Source organism: Dasypus novemcinctus, chromosome 10 (assembly GCF_030445035.2).
Source record: "Dasypus novemcinctus isolate mDasNov1 chromosome 10, mDasNov1.1.hap2, whole genome shotgun sequence".
In the NCBI taxonomy this organism is placed as follows: Eukaryota; Metazoa; Chordata; class Mammalia; order Cingulata; family Dasypodidae; genus Dasypus; species Dasypus novemcinctus.
In genome coordinates, this window is record NC_080682.1 from 58,524,888 (window position 1) to 58,542,921 (window position 18,034).

An 18,034-nucleotide genomic window follows, 5' to 3' on the forward strand; every position below is an offset into this window, starting at 1 on the left:
TTCTGAGGGCTACAGAGACCCACAGGTTCTATGGTCATGGCAGATGGAGTTCATTGCCATGTCAGCTGGCCCTACTTTGGAGTTTGTGTCCCTGAGTGTGATGGAGTTGGACTCAGATGTCAACTTTGTTCACAAGCCTGTCCTGTCACTTTTACTGGACCTGTGGTTGGCACTGGGGTTTAGTGTATACTCAGGGGACCTGAATCTCTGGACTGTCTATGTGACAGCCAGGCCCTGCGCCTCAACAGACTTGCAACTCCTACCCTCTGGTTTATTGGACTTACCCCAGCCAGCTACCAGGGAGGTGAAGAAGGTCAACTACCATACCAGGGAGCCAAGAGTGCCTACAACTGCAAACAGGAGAATTGCATCCATCATCCAAGTGGAATCTAGGCACCCTCTCGATACAGAGGTGGACGGACATAATCATCCCAGGGTCCACAGAATGGAGGAATAGAGTATGGATTAGAGTGGACTTATTGATATTCTATTCTGGAACTACTGTAATTAGTAATGGAAGTAAATGTAGCATTGAGATGGAGAAAGTGGCCATGGTGGCTGCTGAGGGTGGGGAGTGGGAAGAAGAGATGTGATCTGGGGGCATATTTAGGACTTGGAGTTGCCCTGGGTTGTACTGCAGGGACAGTTACTGGACATTGTATGTCCTTCCATGGCCCACTGGGTGGACTGGGGGAGAATGTAAACTATAATGTGGACCATTGACCATGTGGTGCAAAAGTGCTCAGAGATGTATTCCCAAGTGCAATGAATGTCCCATGATGATAGAGGAAATTGTTGTTATAAAGGGGGTGGAAGGGTATATGGGGACCTCATCTTTTTTTAATATAACATTTAAAAAAATAAATAAAAACAAAGGAATTTTTTTAAAAAAGAAGACGATTTCTATGAATTGATATGCAGTGATTTCTAAGGAACACTCAAGTGAAAATAATCAAGGCAAAAGGGTATACATAGTATTTTACTTTTCCTGTAAGATGGAGAATTGAGAAAATATATTTTTTTATCCACTCATTTGTACAAAAATAAAATACATGCCTGAGAAGAATAAAGTTGAGGCTGATAAAAATGGTTACCAAAAGGAGATGGGCATAATGGGGTGGAGAGATTAAAAGGAAGGGGTGACACTCTTCTAAGATATATATAATTTTTATATAACTCAGATTTTTAGTACAATGTTCTTATTTCATATAGTCAAAATTAATTAATTAAACCAGTACATGAGGGGCCCAAATATAATACAAAAAGACAAAATAAATAAATAAACCTAATTGTATTTCAAATAAATAATATCACACTGAAGGTGAGGGACAGGAGATTTGGGGAAGAACATAGTAATTATGGAACACAGTATTCTGACTATATACTCTAAGAATAAATGAACTGTAAATAAATACTATACTCTGGTTAGCTAATTTGTAGTTAGTAATTCTAGAACTACTTTAAAGGTGTTCTAAGATTGTGCAAAAGAAACATACTGTGGATACTGAGAACCAAGTTGGAGAAAGGATTACAGATAAGGAAAGGGAGGACAGAATAAATCCTGAGGTGTTGGAATAGAACTGGATGTATGAGGATGAAATAATGGTTTCACTGTATGATCAGACAGATACAGAAACACACAAACACATATGTTTTCTAGCTCAGGCCTCTGAAAAGGCCTAAAAGCAATAATACCTTAATACCAAAGAGCACACCTAGCATTAGTATCCAGTTCTTGTTTACTAAATCCCACTCTCCAATAAAAGGAATCAGAACTCCTTAGAGAAATGACTGATTCCAGGCCCAGAACAGGGAAACTACAAGGTTAAGTATGAAACATCTTGTCATACTAGAAAGCGAATGCTCAAGGTAAGATGGGATCATGTCAAAATGACACAGGAGAAAACTTAAAGGAGCCCTTGCTGGACAAATAAGGGACACTTTGTACAGCAAAATAATGACAAGAGTTGATTATAACCCACTAAATAAAATGTGAATCCATGAGTCCATATTGATGTAAATGCATAAGTGAATGAAGAAAAAGAAAAAGAAAAGAGAGAAGGGGAAGCTCCCAACTAATAAATATATAGGGAATGCTGGAATTAGGAAATCATCATTTGACAACCAACAGAGCTATAATTGTTTACTGCCAGATTCATTACTGGATGCTAAAATTGGTCAGTGAAAGTAAGATAAGAAATAATAATGTAAATAGTCTCAAAGTATCTTCCCACAAGATATTTATTAATTACAAAGAAAAAATAGTAACTTTATAGTAGAAAAACCTGTCAGTCACCACTTTAACCAAGTGATCGAAGTCACCATAACCAATAATGGGACAAACTGACATCATCTGTCTCTGTATATGGAAGAAAGACACGCCACTTCTGCAGTGTTCCTGCAAAAAATGTATAACCTCAATATAATCATGAGAAAACATCCAATAAGCCCAAACTGAAGAACAATGTACAAAATAATTGCTCAGTACTCTTCCAAAGTGTCATGGCATGAAAGGCAAAGAAAGACTAAGGAAATGTTCTACATGAGAGCACACTGAAGAGACAGGGCAAATAATTCAACTTGTCATTTTGGACTTAATCCTGAACCAGAAAAAGTCATTTTGTGACAAATATCAAAATCTGAATAAAGCCTGTAGATTACTGTATTGAACTGATGCCAATTGACAATGATTTTGATAATTTGTGGTTACGTTAGAGAATGTCTTTATGTTTAGGAAATACATATTGAAGTATTCTGATGTAAAGGGGCTTCCTATCTGAAAGCTACTCTCAAACACTATAGAAAAAGAACTCTGTTGTGTGGGGGGGAGGCGGGGAGAGAGAGAATATGAATGATAAAAGTAAGTGTAGCAAAAATGGTACAAAGAAAAGAATTCTACTTGGAGCACTTGGGGAATATGGGTAAAGGTGAAGGGTATACCAGAATTCTTTGCACTATTTTTGCAACTTTTTGTGTGTCTAAAATTATTTCAAAACAAAAGTTAAATTAAAAAAAAAAAAAGGAATTCCAGAAATCCCTATAAAAATTCCAATAGGCTTTTTTAAAGAAATGGAAAACCCAACTATCAAATTTATGTGGAAGGGTAAGGGGCCCTGAATAGCCAGAAACATCTTAAAAAGGAAAAACAAAGTTGAAGGACATCACTCCAGGACTTTAAATCATATTACCTAGCTACAGCGGTAAAAACAGCATGGTACAGGCATAAAGTTAGACACAGAGACCAATGGAACTGAACTGTTGGTTCGAAAACAGACTCATACATTTATGGTCCAGTGATTTTTAACAAGGTTGTCAAATTCACTCTGCTGGGAAAGAACAGTCTATTCAACAAATGGTGCTGGGAGAACTGGATATCCACAACCAAAAGTATCAAAAAACAGCCCTATTCTCTCTCCCTAAATAAGAATCAATTCAAAATGGATCAAAGACCTAAATATAAAAGCCATGACCATAAAACTACTAGATGAAAATGTAGGCAAACATCTTCAAGACTTTGTGGTAGATGGTGGTTTCTAGGACCTTAGACCCAAAGCACACACGGCAAAAGAAAAAATAGATAAATGAGTCCTCCTCAAAATTAAACACTTTTTTACCTCCCAGGACTTTGTCAAAAGGGTGAAAAGGCAGCTGACTCAACAGAAGAAAGTATTTGGAAATCACATGTCCGATAAGGGTTTAATATCCATGATACATAAAGAGATACTCACAATAACAAGACCCATAATCCAATTTAAAAATGGGCAAAAAACTTGAAAAGACATTTTTCCAAAGAAGAAATACAAATGACAAAAAAACACATGAAAAAATGTTCAATATCAATAGTGATTTGGGAGATTCAAATCAAAATTACAATGAGGTATCATTTCACACCTATCAGAATGGCCACTATTAAAAAGACAGAGAACTACAAGTGTTGAAGAGGATGTGGAGAGATAGGAACACATATTCACTGTTGGTGGTAATGTAGAATGGTACAGCCACTGTGAAGAACTGTTTGGCAGTTCCTAAAGAAGTTGAATATAGATTTTCCACGTGATCTGGCAATACTACTACAGAATATACCCAGAAGAACTGAGAGCAGTGACATGAACACATATCTACACGCCAATGTTCATAGAGGCATTATTCATAATTATCAAAAGTTGGGAACAACCCAGGTGTCCATCAAGCAATGAATGTATAAACAAACTGTGGTGTATACACACAATGGAATATTATATCGCTGTAAGAAGAAATGAAGGCATAAAGCATATGACAACATAGATGAACCTGGAGGATATTATGTTGAGTGGAACAAGTCAGACACAAAGATAAATACGACACCTCTCTCAGTGTGGGACATGACTCCCAGGGATGAGCCTCCCTGGTGCTGAAGGATTACTACCAAGCACCAGCTGATGATGTAAATAGAAAAAGACCTTGAATAAAAGGGTCAACTCAGACCAGCAGAATCTCTCAGCCTACATGTAATATCAGGAGTTAAAAACTGCTTTAGGACTTTGGATAAAAGGGGGAAATGGAAAAGAACAAATGAGTTTGAGTCTCCAAAAAAGAGCTGGGAGGTCATCAGAGGGGTAATGTTTACACACACCTCAGCAGGGCCCCCGAGACAGCCAAAGAAGACAGAAGCCCAGGTACTGGTTCTCCTGAGGGCTACAGAGACCCAAAGGCTCTACAGCCAAGGCAGATGTCTCTGGAGTTCAGTGCCATGTCAGCTGGTCCTACTTCAGAGTTTGTGTTCTGAGTGTGATGGAGTTGGACTCAGATATGACCTTTCTACACATCTCTTCTGTTACTTTTACCAGACCTGTGGTTGGTGCTGGGGTCGGTGTATACTCAGGAGACCTAATCTCTGGATTGTCCATGTGACAGCCAGGTCCTGAGCCTCAGCAGACTTGCAACTCCTACTTTCTGGTTTATTGGACTTACCCCAGCCAGCTAACAGGGAGGTGAAGAAAGCCAACCACCACACCAGGGAACCAAGAGTGCCTACAACTGCAAACAGGAGAATTGCATCCATCATCCATGTGGAATCTAAGCCCCTTCTTGATATAGAGGGAGAGTGGACATAACCATCCCAGGGTCCACAGGCTGGAGGAATAGAGTATGGATTAGAGTGGACTTACTAATATTCTACTATGGAACTATTGTGATTATAATGCAAGAAATTGTAGCATTGATGTGGAGAAAGTGGCCACGGTAGCTGTTGAGAGCAGGAAGAGGGAAGAAGAGCTATTATGTGGGGGCATATTTAGGACTTGGAGCTGTCCTGGGTGGTACTGCAGGGAGAGATGCTGGACACTGTATGTTCTGCCATGGCCCACTGGGTGAACTGGGGGAGAATGTAAACCACTATCCATGTGGTGCAGCAATGCTCCAAAATGTATTCACCAAATGCAACGAATGTGCCATGATGATGAAAGAGGTTGTGGATGTGGGAGAAGTAGGGTGAGGGGGGGTGGGAGGTATATGGGGACCTCATATTTTTTTAATATAACATTAAAAAAAAACAAACAATACGACTATCCCCACTATGAACTAAATATATTTTGTAATTCATGGAGTTAATAACTTGAATATGGGTCACCAGTAAATAGAATGAGGTTAGACAGTGGAAAGCTAAGGGCTAACCTGAGCAGAATTAGTAAAAAGGATGCATGTTAATCTTTGGAAATGAACAGAAAAGGTGAAAGCACAACATGATTGCAACTAGCAGTGCTATTATTATACAGGTATTACAGTGGTTGAAAGGAAAATTCTAAGGTCATGTATATCACTAAAAGGAGAGCTAAAAAATATAACATCGGACTGTATGGCAAAGTAAAACCTCATGCAAAATACAAATATGGATAATATTGAACATATGACTGTTTTTCTTTGAACTGAGCAAATGCATGTTAGTACTACAAAATGTTAATATTAGACAAAAAAAAATGTGCTAAGTGAAAGAATCCAGACACAAAGTACTACAAATTGCATGATTCCATTTATATAAAGTATAAATATAAATCAATTAGTAAAGATGAAATTAGATTAGTGGTTATGTAGGGCTGGGGAAGAGGATGAGGGATTGAGAGGAGGCTGTTAATAGATGTGGAGTTTTTCTTTTTTGGAGTAATAAATTTGTTCTAAAATTTTTTGCAGGGATGAATGCACAACATTGATTATAATAAAGGTCATTAATGGTACACTTCAGAGAGACTGTATGGTCTGTGAATACATCTCAATAAAACTTTAAAAAAAAGTAAAAACCTAAATTCAACAGTTTATCAGAAATACACATTACCTTGTCCTCACGTATTTCACTGGAATGAATTTATAAAAAGGCAAACAAATCTGTTCACTAATTCAAAATTATGTCTAAATTCTTCTTTCCGTATTGTTCATTTTGCAGTTTATACTGTTTAGAAATATCATTAAAATAATATGTGCATATAGCATTATACTAAAAGCAAAAAGAAGGAAAAATGGATAAATGAGACCTCCTCAAACATGAACAATTTTGTGATTCAAAGGACTTTGTCAAAAGGGTGAAAAGGCAGCTGACTCAATGGGAGAAAATATTTGGAAACCAAATATCTGATAACGGTTTGAATTCCATGCTATATAAAGATAACATACAACTCAACAATAAAAGAGCAAGCAATCCAACTAAAAAAGGGGCAAAAGATTTAAATAGACATTTCTCCAAAGAGATATACAAATTTTAAAAGGTCTCCATGAACTGATGAGTGGGTAAATAAAATGTGACATATCCATACAATGAAATATGATTCCGTCTAAAAGGAATGAAATACTTGCTACAACATAGATGAACCTTGAAAACACTAAAAGTAAAAAAAGCCAGACTCAAAAACCCACATGCTATATGATTCCATTTATACGAAATGTCCCAAATAGGCAAATCCATAGAGACAGAAAGTAGATTAATTGTTGCCTATGGCTGGGTGAAATCAGGTTTCTTTTCGAGGTTGATGTTGATGGTGGTGATGGTTGCACTGCTGTGTGAATATACTAAAAGTCACTGAACTGTGCTTTAAATGGGTGAATTGTGGGAGAGTGGATGTAGCTCAAGTGGTTAAGCACCTGCTTCCCATATTTGAGGTCCTGAATTCAATCTCTGGTACCTCCTAAAAACAAACAAACAAAATCCCTGACCCTCATTGCGGAATGATGTAGCTCAGTGGCTGAGCTCCTACTTTCCATGTACGAGGTCCTAGGTTCAATCCCTGGTACCTCCTAAAAAAAAGGATAAAACCACATAAATGGGTGAATTGTATGGTTTATAAATTATCTATAAATAAAGCTGTTTACAAAAACCTTTAAGAGCTCTGCCATGATATTTATTTCGCAGCCTGATACATGTAGTTAAGCTATCTATGTCTATAGCCACAACAAATGGTGTTGAAGACCACATCATTTTACTTTTAAAACCTTCTATTAAAACTTCTGTTTAATTTAAATCCAGTTAACAACCTTGTGTTTATCTAATAAAATTGCCAATCAAAAATAATTTATCATGATATGAAATTACCAGTAATATCAACCCAACAGAGATTCTTTAGTTAAGAGAGGGTTAGTGGCTCCTTCTCTACTCTCAAGGCTCATTCAGGGGTTATCTCTGCACAGAAGCGCTTTCTGAACCCTCAGATTAGGCTAAGTGCTCTCCTCTGGGTACCCATAGCACCCTACACAAACCTCTACCTTAGCATTTCCTCTGTATCCCTAGCACCTACCACAGTGCCAGCGAACAAAATAGTCTAAAAAAAGTGGCTGAGTTAAACTTACAGTGTGAATTTGTATCTGCCTGACTTGTATGAGATTGTTTTCTACTTATCAAACAAGAATTCCACCACTCTTCTTACCTAACTCAGATGATGTGAGAAATTAGAAACTATATATAGAATACTTCAAAATATGAACCAGTATGCATACGTCATGTTCCATTTTAAAGTAGCCTATATAAAAGATTATTACTAATTTCATGAGTCTTTCTAGGTCCCTTAATTTTGTTACAGGAATTTTGTCTTTGACACTTCAAGGGTTTAGGAGAACATGAAGCATGGGAATGTCCTAAACAAACACTGAGAAGCCTAAATTGCTTACCACATTACATAACTTTCAGTCAACTATTTCATACAAAATTAAAAACACGTTTTATTTCAATACCAATTAAGGATAAATTAGTCAGAAAAGTAGCAAAGATTATAACTACTATACAGGTTATGTTACAGCCCACTTTCCTTTCTCTGTTCTGAAATGACTCAGAAACATAGGCTAAAATTCTATATTTAAGAAAAAGAAATCTATGACCTCAATGTTGCCACCACACCTCATAAATACAGCATTTTCTGCTATTAAAACCTTTTATGCATTCAAGAGCCCTCCTGTTCTTGACAGAAACCATACTCACACAGCTGAATTTAGAACATGCTGACCTTGAGCAAATCAGTGCCCTTAACATGTACTTCTGGCTTATATCACTGCAACAGCTAGACAGCCTCACCATCTATAGTAGTCAACAATTTCTGGCCACTGTCCCCTGCCTATTTTAAGCTATCCCCACTACATTTCTGTGTTGCACAGTTCAAAGAAATAGAATACCACATGAACCTGTGTTTAAACACAAATAGTTTACCTTGAAATTTGGTGCGTGTGTATATCTACTGTGCTTAGCTTAAAAATATTTAGTTTCCGATCCTGCTTTCATTTTAAAAATACAACATAGTTTTGTTTTTTTAAGATTTTTTAAAAATTTATTTCTCCGTCTATCCCCACCCCCCATTGTTTACACTCATGGTCTGCTCTGTTTGTCTTCTTTTTAGGAGGCACTGGGAACCAAACTTGGGGCCTCCCGTGTGGGAAGGAGGCACCCAAACACTTGAGTCACCTCCACTCCCTGCTTCTTGTATCTTTCATTGTGTTTCCTCGCAGTATCTCTTCATTGTATCATCTCACAGCATCATCTTGTTGCATCTCTTACTGTGTCAGCTCGCTGTCTTCTTTAGGAGGCATAGGAGGCACCAAGAACCAGACCCAGACCCTCCCATGTGGTAGGGTGGCACCCAATTGCTTGAGCCACATCCACCTCCCAATATAGTTATTTTAAAAAGTGACAAAACCAAATACAAACCACATTTGCCTAATCAGATTTATAGGTAACTCAAACATAAGGTAAATCAGAATTGGCAAGGTTTCAAACATTAAATGCAAACAAATATTGAAAAATAATGGTTGCCTGTCATTTCATGTAAAATTACACTAGACATTAAAACAGTACCTGATTAAGGAACAAACTATCTTTTCACCAATCTACCTTACTATTTCCTAACATGTAATCTAATTGACATAAGGGGTTTTTTTCCTCCCTTAACCAGGCCATATCAACCAAAATGCTGGCACTATTCTTTGTTTACAAATAAGAACCTCATTTTTTAAATTCTAAACATAGAACTGCAATTAAGCAATTATGGAGTTTCTGAAAGTCAGATAAATTATTTACCCAAAATTTATATATAAACACGAATTAGAAAAAGCTTTTATTCCCATTCCCAACACAAAGACTAATATTTGTGGAAAGATTTAATACTAGAAACCAATAAAATATTTAGCATATCAGATTGCTTTTTAAAGGATTTCTTTTAATCTCTTGAAATATTTAATTAACCAAGATATCTCAAGTATAAATATAAACAAGGCTTTTTTATTTTCATCCAAAAGACTTCAAGTCAGAAAAAAAAAGCCTAAGTGTTACAAGAAGCTAAATCTGATATGCAAAAAATGCCAGACCCAAATAAAGTGAAGTCGTTTACTAACAAGAGATCTAAATATAGGACCTGAGCAGCTGAAGACTGGTGATTTATATAATGTGCAGCCTACTGAAAGATCTTAAGACAGAATCCATAGAGTATGTATAAAGGGAAGGGAAAACAAACAACAACAACAACAAAAGACACTACTCATTTATGTTGTTAAATAATTTTTTTTAATTTCCAGAAAAAATAATCATCCAAAAGCTAATCTTATATTGCATTAAACTGAAAAACTACCTGTGAGGAGAGTACAGGAGATCAAATAAAATGGGGGATTTAAATAATTTTCTGATTTAAGCAGATTATATTTGGCTATGTTTATGCATAAAATGCTTTGTAAACCTAACTATATAAGATATTAAATAAGACTTTCTACCCTGCCACAAGTAAACATCACCTTTTAAATTATCTTAAAAAAATTTTTTTAAATTTTATCTTAAAAAGTTTGAAGAATGAAGACATTTGTGTCTGGTTTGCCATCTCAGAACTTGCCCTGCAGTACAAGCAGCTCAATCCATGTAAGAAATAATCAATTCTCAGCTGCCTGGGACACAGGATTTCTGGCTTTCAGACATATAATAGAAGGAAGCGGATGTGGCTCAACTGACAAGAGTGTCTGCCTACCACATGGGAGGTCCAGGGTTCAAACCTAGGGCCTCCAGGACCATGTAGTGAGCTGGTCTACATGCAGTGCTAATGTGCGCAAGGAGTGTCGTGCCACGCAGGGGTGCCCCCCGCATAGGGGTGTCCCATGTGCAGGAGTGCGCCCCGCAAGGAGAGCTACCCTGCGCGAAAAAAGCGCAGCCCACCTAGGAGTGGCACCACATACACGGAGAGCTGACGCAACGAGAAGACTCAACAAAAAGAGAACAGATTCCCAGTGCCGCCTGATGAGAATGCAAGCAGACACAGAAGAATACACAGTGAATGGACACAGAGAGCAGACAATGGGGGGGGGAGGGGGCAAGGCAAAAGAAAGAAATTTTTTAAGTCTTCAAAAAAAAGGACATACAGGAGAGCACCCAGAACCTGGAACAAAGACTATTTCATAGAGAGAAGGCCATTCATATCCACATAAATGGAGGAATTCCTAAGGCCACAAGTACATGCCCAGGACAAGACACATGCAAAGGCCAGAGAGGACCCTATGCTTTCTTTCGCCTTGGGCTGTCCTTCAATTTCACTGTTAGGAAGGTTAAGCTATGAAGGAGTGCACCAGCCAACAAAGAACTAATCTTCAAAGACCCTGCAGGGTATTTTTTGTTTGTTTTTGTTATCTACTGGAATTTAAGGAAATTTCTGTCAAAGAGACACAAAACTTAAGGAACAGACACTCAGAGACTAAATTCCAGAGTTAACACATTAAACTGTTTAAAATGCATAATATGCAACAAAAGAATACAAGGCATACAAAGAAACAGGAAATGATAACCTATCCAAAGGAACGAGAGAAACATCAGAAACCATCAACGAAGAACACTAGACTTTGGACATACCAAAGACTTAAAAATGGTCTTAAATATGCTCAAAGAGCTAAAACAAAACACAAAGAAATAAAGGATATTAGGAAAATAATACAAGAACAAAAAAGCATTTCAATGAAGAGACAGAATTACAAAAAAGAACCAAACAGAAATACTGATATTATAAATTCCCTAGAGAGATGCAAAAGAGTAAAGGACAGAGAAGGATCAGTGAACTTGAATATTATTCAGTCTGAGGAGAAGAAAAAGAAAAGTGAACAGACACTAAGAGAACTGTGGGACACCATCAGATTCAAACATACCAGTATACATATTATGGAAGTCCCAGAAAAAGAAAAAAGAGAGAAAGGGGTAGAAAGAATATTTTAAAAAGTTTTAAAGAAAAAAGGAAAGTATGATCTATGTATCTTTAAAAAAAAAAGGTTAATTAAAAAAAAAGTTTTAAGGTACAGTATCTAGCACTCGGATACTAAAAACCATATAATCTAATATATTAAAGCAGTAAATTAGACTATATTCCTGATTACTAATACATATTTTAATAAACTTAATTATCACTGATATAAATGTGGAATCCTTTCTAATAACCTACCAATGGCAGTACATATATATGGAGTTGATTTTTGTAGTACTTAATCTCTCCTTAGTCTTGTTTGTGTTCCAGAGCATGTAGGCTAATCATGCTCTGAAGGCTAATCAGGGTGAGGTATAGTGCAAAGGCAGGTGCAATGGCAGGTGCAATGCCAGACTACTATCCACTGTTGGGCCTAAGTATTCAGTATTATAACCCTAATGCTCATGTTCTAACAATTTCTAACAATAAACTGCACATGTGCTAATCTATCCATTAACTTATTAATGACCATATTGGCAGGTCCGATATTTGCCCATAGTGTTAACTGGGGTTTAGAGTACACCCAGACCATAAATTTATTCAGGTTGAAATGAAAAGAATTTATTCTCAAAATTATGATTTCAGAAACATTCTCATATTCAATAATATATTTTTGGTATTCTGAATCTTAATAATCATTAGCTAGCCCTTTATACCATCTATTATACTTCAGACTAGTATTACAGTAATCATGGCATTGTAGCACTTTATCAATATTTACATGGAAATTGTTTTCTTCTTTAAATTCCCTCCACAGCACCTGCAACAAAATAGCATTCCCTAAAGGATATATGTGAAAAGAACATAATAAAACTGGTTATAAAAACGTAGCCTAAACATCTGAAGCAGCCATTAAAGTGTGCTAGTTGGACCTCCTTTAAAAAATAAAAAACAAAGAAAAAAATATTAAAATAAAATAAAGGGATTCAGCCACAGTGCCTTTAAAATAAGCTCCTTAGCTAAGCGCCAAGGTCATACTCCTCCTGGGGAGCCCCCAGTCAATAACTAAGCCGGATGGGGCTAAGAGAGTCTGGCCATTTCTATTCAATGTGACACTTCTCTAATGGACAGCTTTTGCTCTGGAGCTCCTCCTCATTGGATTGGCTAAAATTTGTGTAAGATCTGCATCATGGTCTGAGGCTCTCCCTGCCAAGTCATGCTTCCTTTCCATTTTCCTTTCACAAGGGTCAAATCAGTATCATAGGAATTTTATTTTTTGAAAGAACATGTGCAACCCTTAACTAGTGTTTGATACAACTTAAAAGAGTTCTAGTTTCCATCGTTACAGAGAAAACTCCTAACAAAAACAAATTCTATTTCATAAAATTCCTGAATGGGTTTTATTAAGTCAAAATTCTGAAGATAAAATGGATTCATAAATCTCAGGCACTTAATTTGCCCTCTAGATAATATGGTTTTTAACCATAAATCCAACAAAATACTTTAAAAGTACACAATATGAAAAATTCTTTTTTGTAAATCATATTCAAAATATGGTGCTGGAGATAGATGAAGTACCTACTTCTGTGTGGCTAATCCTTCTAACCAAAATCTGGGAACCTTGGTCTTTAGATTATCCCTTCTTATCTTAGTCCTCAATCTCTCCTTACTCTATTAAGATTTCCACCTTTCCATAGTCACTTTAACATTTCCAACCTTCTCACCATCATTAAAAAAATAAATAGGGAAGCAGACTTGGCCCAGTGGTTAGGGGTGTCCGTCTACCACATGGGAGGTCCACGATTCAAACCCCAGGCCTCCTTGACCCGTGTGGAGCTGGCCCATGTGTACTGTTGATGTGCGCAAGGAGTGCCATGTCACGCAGGGGTGTTCCCGCGTAGGGGAGCCCCATGCGCAAGGAGTGCGCCCCATAAGGAGAGCCGCCCAGCGCGAAAGAAAGCACAGCCTGCCCAAGAATGGCGCCACACACACAGAGAGTTGACACAAGATGACGCTACAAAAAAAAACAGATTCCCGTGCCGCTGACAACAACAGAAGCGGACAAAGAAGAACACCCAGCAAATGGACACAGAGAAGAGACAACTGGGGTGGGGGAGAAGGGGAGAGAAATTAAATAAATAAATAAATAAATAAATAAATAAATAAATCTACCTTTTAGAAATAAATAGAATAAAGTCCTTCCTCCAACTTCCATTCTTTCTCTCTTACCCTTTAGGGAGCAAACTTCTTCAAAAGAATTGTCTATACTTTATCATTCCCTCCCATCATTCCTGCCCTTTCCTTAGCCCACTACAAACTTGTTTCTATCTCTATCCTCCATTAGAACCACTCTTGTCAAGGTCAGCTAAGACTTCATGGTCATGAAATTCAAAGCATGTTCCAATACTTTCCAATAATTAAGAGACTTCTGAGTAGCATTCAGTATCACTGGCAACTCTGCCATAGGCTTACTTCTTAACATTCTCACCAAGTTTACCTTCTACTATTCTGGTCATTTCTTCTCTGTCTCCTCTATAAGGTCCTCTCTCTCCACTTACTCTTTCAGAAAAAATGTTGTTAAATGTTGAATAGAGAAGAATGTTTAAATATATATATGGGATGAAAAAAAAACAGTACGAGAACCTGTACTTGTATACCCAACATCCCCATTTTATAAAAACAGAATATTATGGTAACTACTAAAGGTTTTAGGATTTCATTTCCACCTGATCCCATCACCTTCCTTCTCAAGCCACCCACAGGCAACCACTACCATGAATTTTATACCTTCTATTCCCTTGCTATTCTTTAGTTCCCATATATTTGTATCCTTAAATAATATAGTTTTGATACATTTTTGCATGTTTTAAAGAATCATACTAATTTCTTCCAGGAAGTCTCCCCTGAGCTCTGTACCTAAACTACTTAGGTTGAACCACATGAAATTCTCATTTTTATAATTTAAGAAAATGCCAAATGTCAGCAACTTCGATGGTTTACCCTAACACACTGTCACTGTTATGGGTTCCCGAAACAACCTTTACCTTCCCCTATAGCACTTGTTCGGCTGTCTCTCTTTGCTTTGAGAGTACTTTTTCATACTCATTACATTATTCCCCAGTACACCGTACGGAACCTGGCAATAATGGGTGTTCCATATATATTGCTGCATGAATAAATGACATATAGACCAAGAATTCAACTTATCAGTAAGGACAACATTTGGCATTCACATATTTAGCTTCTATCTCTCTCTCTCTCAAGGCACTCTAAGAAAGAATTCTACACTAAATTTAAAATTACTGCAAGTGTATTTTTAGTGTGTGAATCTCAAAACCATTAATCAGAACACCTTTTGGAATTCTCATATATAATTTTTCTAAATATTCAGCTATAGCTGTAAGATAAATGTTTTTAATAAACTATTTCTCTCAAGTGCTGAAATGCTCAAAGATAGATATAAAAATTACTATAGAGGAGTGGGAGTAAGTAGCTCAGTGATTGGGCACCTGCTTCCCATGTACAAGTCCCAGGTTCAATCCCTGAAACCTCCTAAAAAAAATTACTATAAATAAACCCTTTACCAACACTTAACGACTTCTGTTTGATCATCATTAATCACCTATCATTACTTCAGGTCTTCTATTAACATCAAAAATAATCAAATGTTTCTGGAATGGAACTTTGCAACAGAGATTTCTAATCTGCTCATGAAGATTTTATGCCTAGATTTTAAAAAAACATTTTAAAACCTTAAACCTAAACTGATCTTGTCTTGATTTCTTTGTTTAATCAAAGCAGTCTCTTTCACCATATACACACACACAAAAATGCTTTCATTTAGCTGAAATATGACATTCACTAAATAAACAAAAAATATTTGCTACCTACCTGTAGTACCGAGATTGTAGATATGTTGAACAAACAGTCTTTGATACATGACTGGCAGACCCAAAGTCAATTACTTTAACCCTGTATGGCTGCCGAACAGGATCCACCAGCATAATATTCTCTGGTTTGAGGTCAGCATGAATTAAACCAAGACTTTTCAATTTTTTCAGAGCAGTGGCCACTTGTTGAAGAATGGGCCGAATGACTTTTAGTGGCAGGGGACTGAATTTATTTTGTTTCAGAAAATCATACAAGTTCTGTTCCAGCATCTCAAAGACTAAACAAGTATGGTTACAGTGCTGAAAGCATTCATAAGCTCGTACAAAATTATATTCATCAGCATTTTCAGTACTAAGCCTTGCTAATATGCTCACTTCTATCTGACCTTGGCGTGCGTACGAAGGGTGATTCTTCAAAATTTTGATTGCCACGATTTCATTTGTCCCTCTTTTCCAGCATTTAACTACCTGGCCAAAAGTGCCTCGACCCAGAAAATCAAGGACTTCATAAGTATTTTTCATCGAGCATAAGACTTCATGCTGCACTAACTGATAGTCACCTTCTCCAGTGGTACAATTCTGTTTAGATCCTGTGGTAGCTGTTACAACTGTCACTGGATTTCCCATGTTAGTTTGCAACATTGCAGGAAGTATGGACAATTCATCGACAATCTGCATTGCGCTACTCTGATTATCCAACTCCTCACTCTTGCGCTTCAATCCACATCGCTGGGGGCCTTCTAGTAAATTTAACCTGTTTCGCCACACCCCAACCTGAGGTGCCTCCACTTGAGCTTGCTGCACTTGAGCTGCTAGGACCTTTGTAGCACCTGCAGTGTTTTTTAAAACAACAGCACTTGTCTGCAATGTAAAGTTGTGTCCTCGAGGTCTGTTAAACGATATCTTTGTCTGAAAAGCACTACCCTTTGTGGAAGGATGAGAATTTCCAAAGTTTCTACCATTCACATAGGTCCGTGGATAGTTTCTTTCCTGGAAAACACAACTGCTTGGCTCTACTTTGAGTTTCTTCACACTACAAAAGGCACTTGACTGAGTTTGATAAATATACGGTGGGTAGACCAAGACTTGTGAGGCCATACCTACAAAAGAAAGAGAGAAAAAGAACATATTAAAGAAAAATAATTTTTCAGAAAACTGAAATCTCATGAAGAAAACTTTCAAAAGTCAAATCTCTAATTTTTTTTTTAATTAATTAATTAATTTATTTAATTTCCCCCCCTCCCCTGGTTGTCTCTTCTTGGTGTCTATTTGCTGCGTCTTGTTTCTTTGTCCGCTTCTGTTGTCGTCAGCGGCACGGGAAGTGTGGGCGGCGCCATTCCTGGGCAGGCTGCACTTTCTTTTCACGCTGGGCGGCTTTCCTCACGGGGCGCACTCCTTGCGCGTGGGGCTCCCCCACGCGGGGGACACCCTTGCGTGGCAAGGCACTCCTTGCGCGCATCAGCACTGCGCATGGCCAGCTCCACATGGGTCAAGGAGGCCCGGGGTTTGAACCGCGGACCTCCCATATGGTAGACGGACACCCTAACCACTGGGCCAAAGTCCGTTTCCCCAAATCTCTAATTTGTGAAAATAATTCAATTCTATTAAGATGCTTTTCCCTTTGAGAAGAGAAATACTTCTAATATCTCTATTTTAGTTAGTTCATGGTTCAGCTATTTTAGGTATTAAAAAGTGGCTGAGAACCAAGAATCGAGTACATTCAATCGGTAAGTATTTACACTATACTACCATTCACCTTAAAAGAAATCAGTACAGATCCTAAAACTGTACACTTCTGGCAAAAGTAACACATTGTCACCAAACTAAAATTTATGAACCAAGGTCAAGGAAGAAAATATGTAATAAATTAACATAGTTTATAATCATACACCATAACCCTAAAGCGCACATACTGCCTCAGAATAGAGTCTACGCCTGTTTCATGAATCAAAAAATATATATTGGCAGGGATTTTAAATAAAATGAGGATGCAGTATCATGAATAGCTGATCCTACATTCTACTCACTAAATATAGTCTTAAAAGGTATTACTATGAAGGCATGTTAACAACCCAGTAATATTTATGCTAACCTCTCATCTCAATTTGTATTTTCTTCTATGGATTCTCCTTTTAAATCCCTTCAAATAATATGCCTTAATTCAATTATATTTGAAAAACAGATTATTTTAAATGAAACATTCTAAGGTTCCCAAGAACTAAAGGTCATTTCGTCTATATTGGTTGCATTTTAGCCCTGTATCCAAAAAGGAGTTGAGGTTATTAGGGGTAAAATACCAAACATTCTAGATGTACAATCACTAAATGCATAATGATGTTGTAAATAATATTTAACTATAATTTTGATTTAACATAGATCTGAAAAAAGATTAATATTTTATACTACTATACCAAGATCCTATTTGATTTTTTCCCTATGACCTTACTTCACCAACTTAAAATTTATATACTGTAAAATCAACCCAGCAACTGC

General features: G+C 37.1%; 1 protein-coding gene across 19 annotated transcripts in view; it reads right to left on the minus strand.

Annotated features, from left to right (window-relative positions):
* HIPK3 (homeodomain interacting protein kinase 3) overlaps positions 1-18,034 on the minus strand; it is a 147,900-nt gene that overhangs the window by 93,609 nt on the left and 36,257 nt on the right. For all 19 annotated transcript variants that reach the window (XM_058305592.2, XM_023586563.3, XM_023586565.3 and 16 more), the window contains exon 2: positions 15,543-16,641. In XM_058305592.2, the coding sequence (XP_058161575.1) occupies positions 15,543-16,641 (1,099 nt within the window). The remainder of the gene's footprint in view (positions 1-15,542; positions 16,642-18,034) is intronic.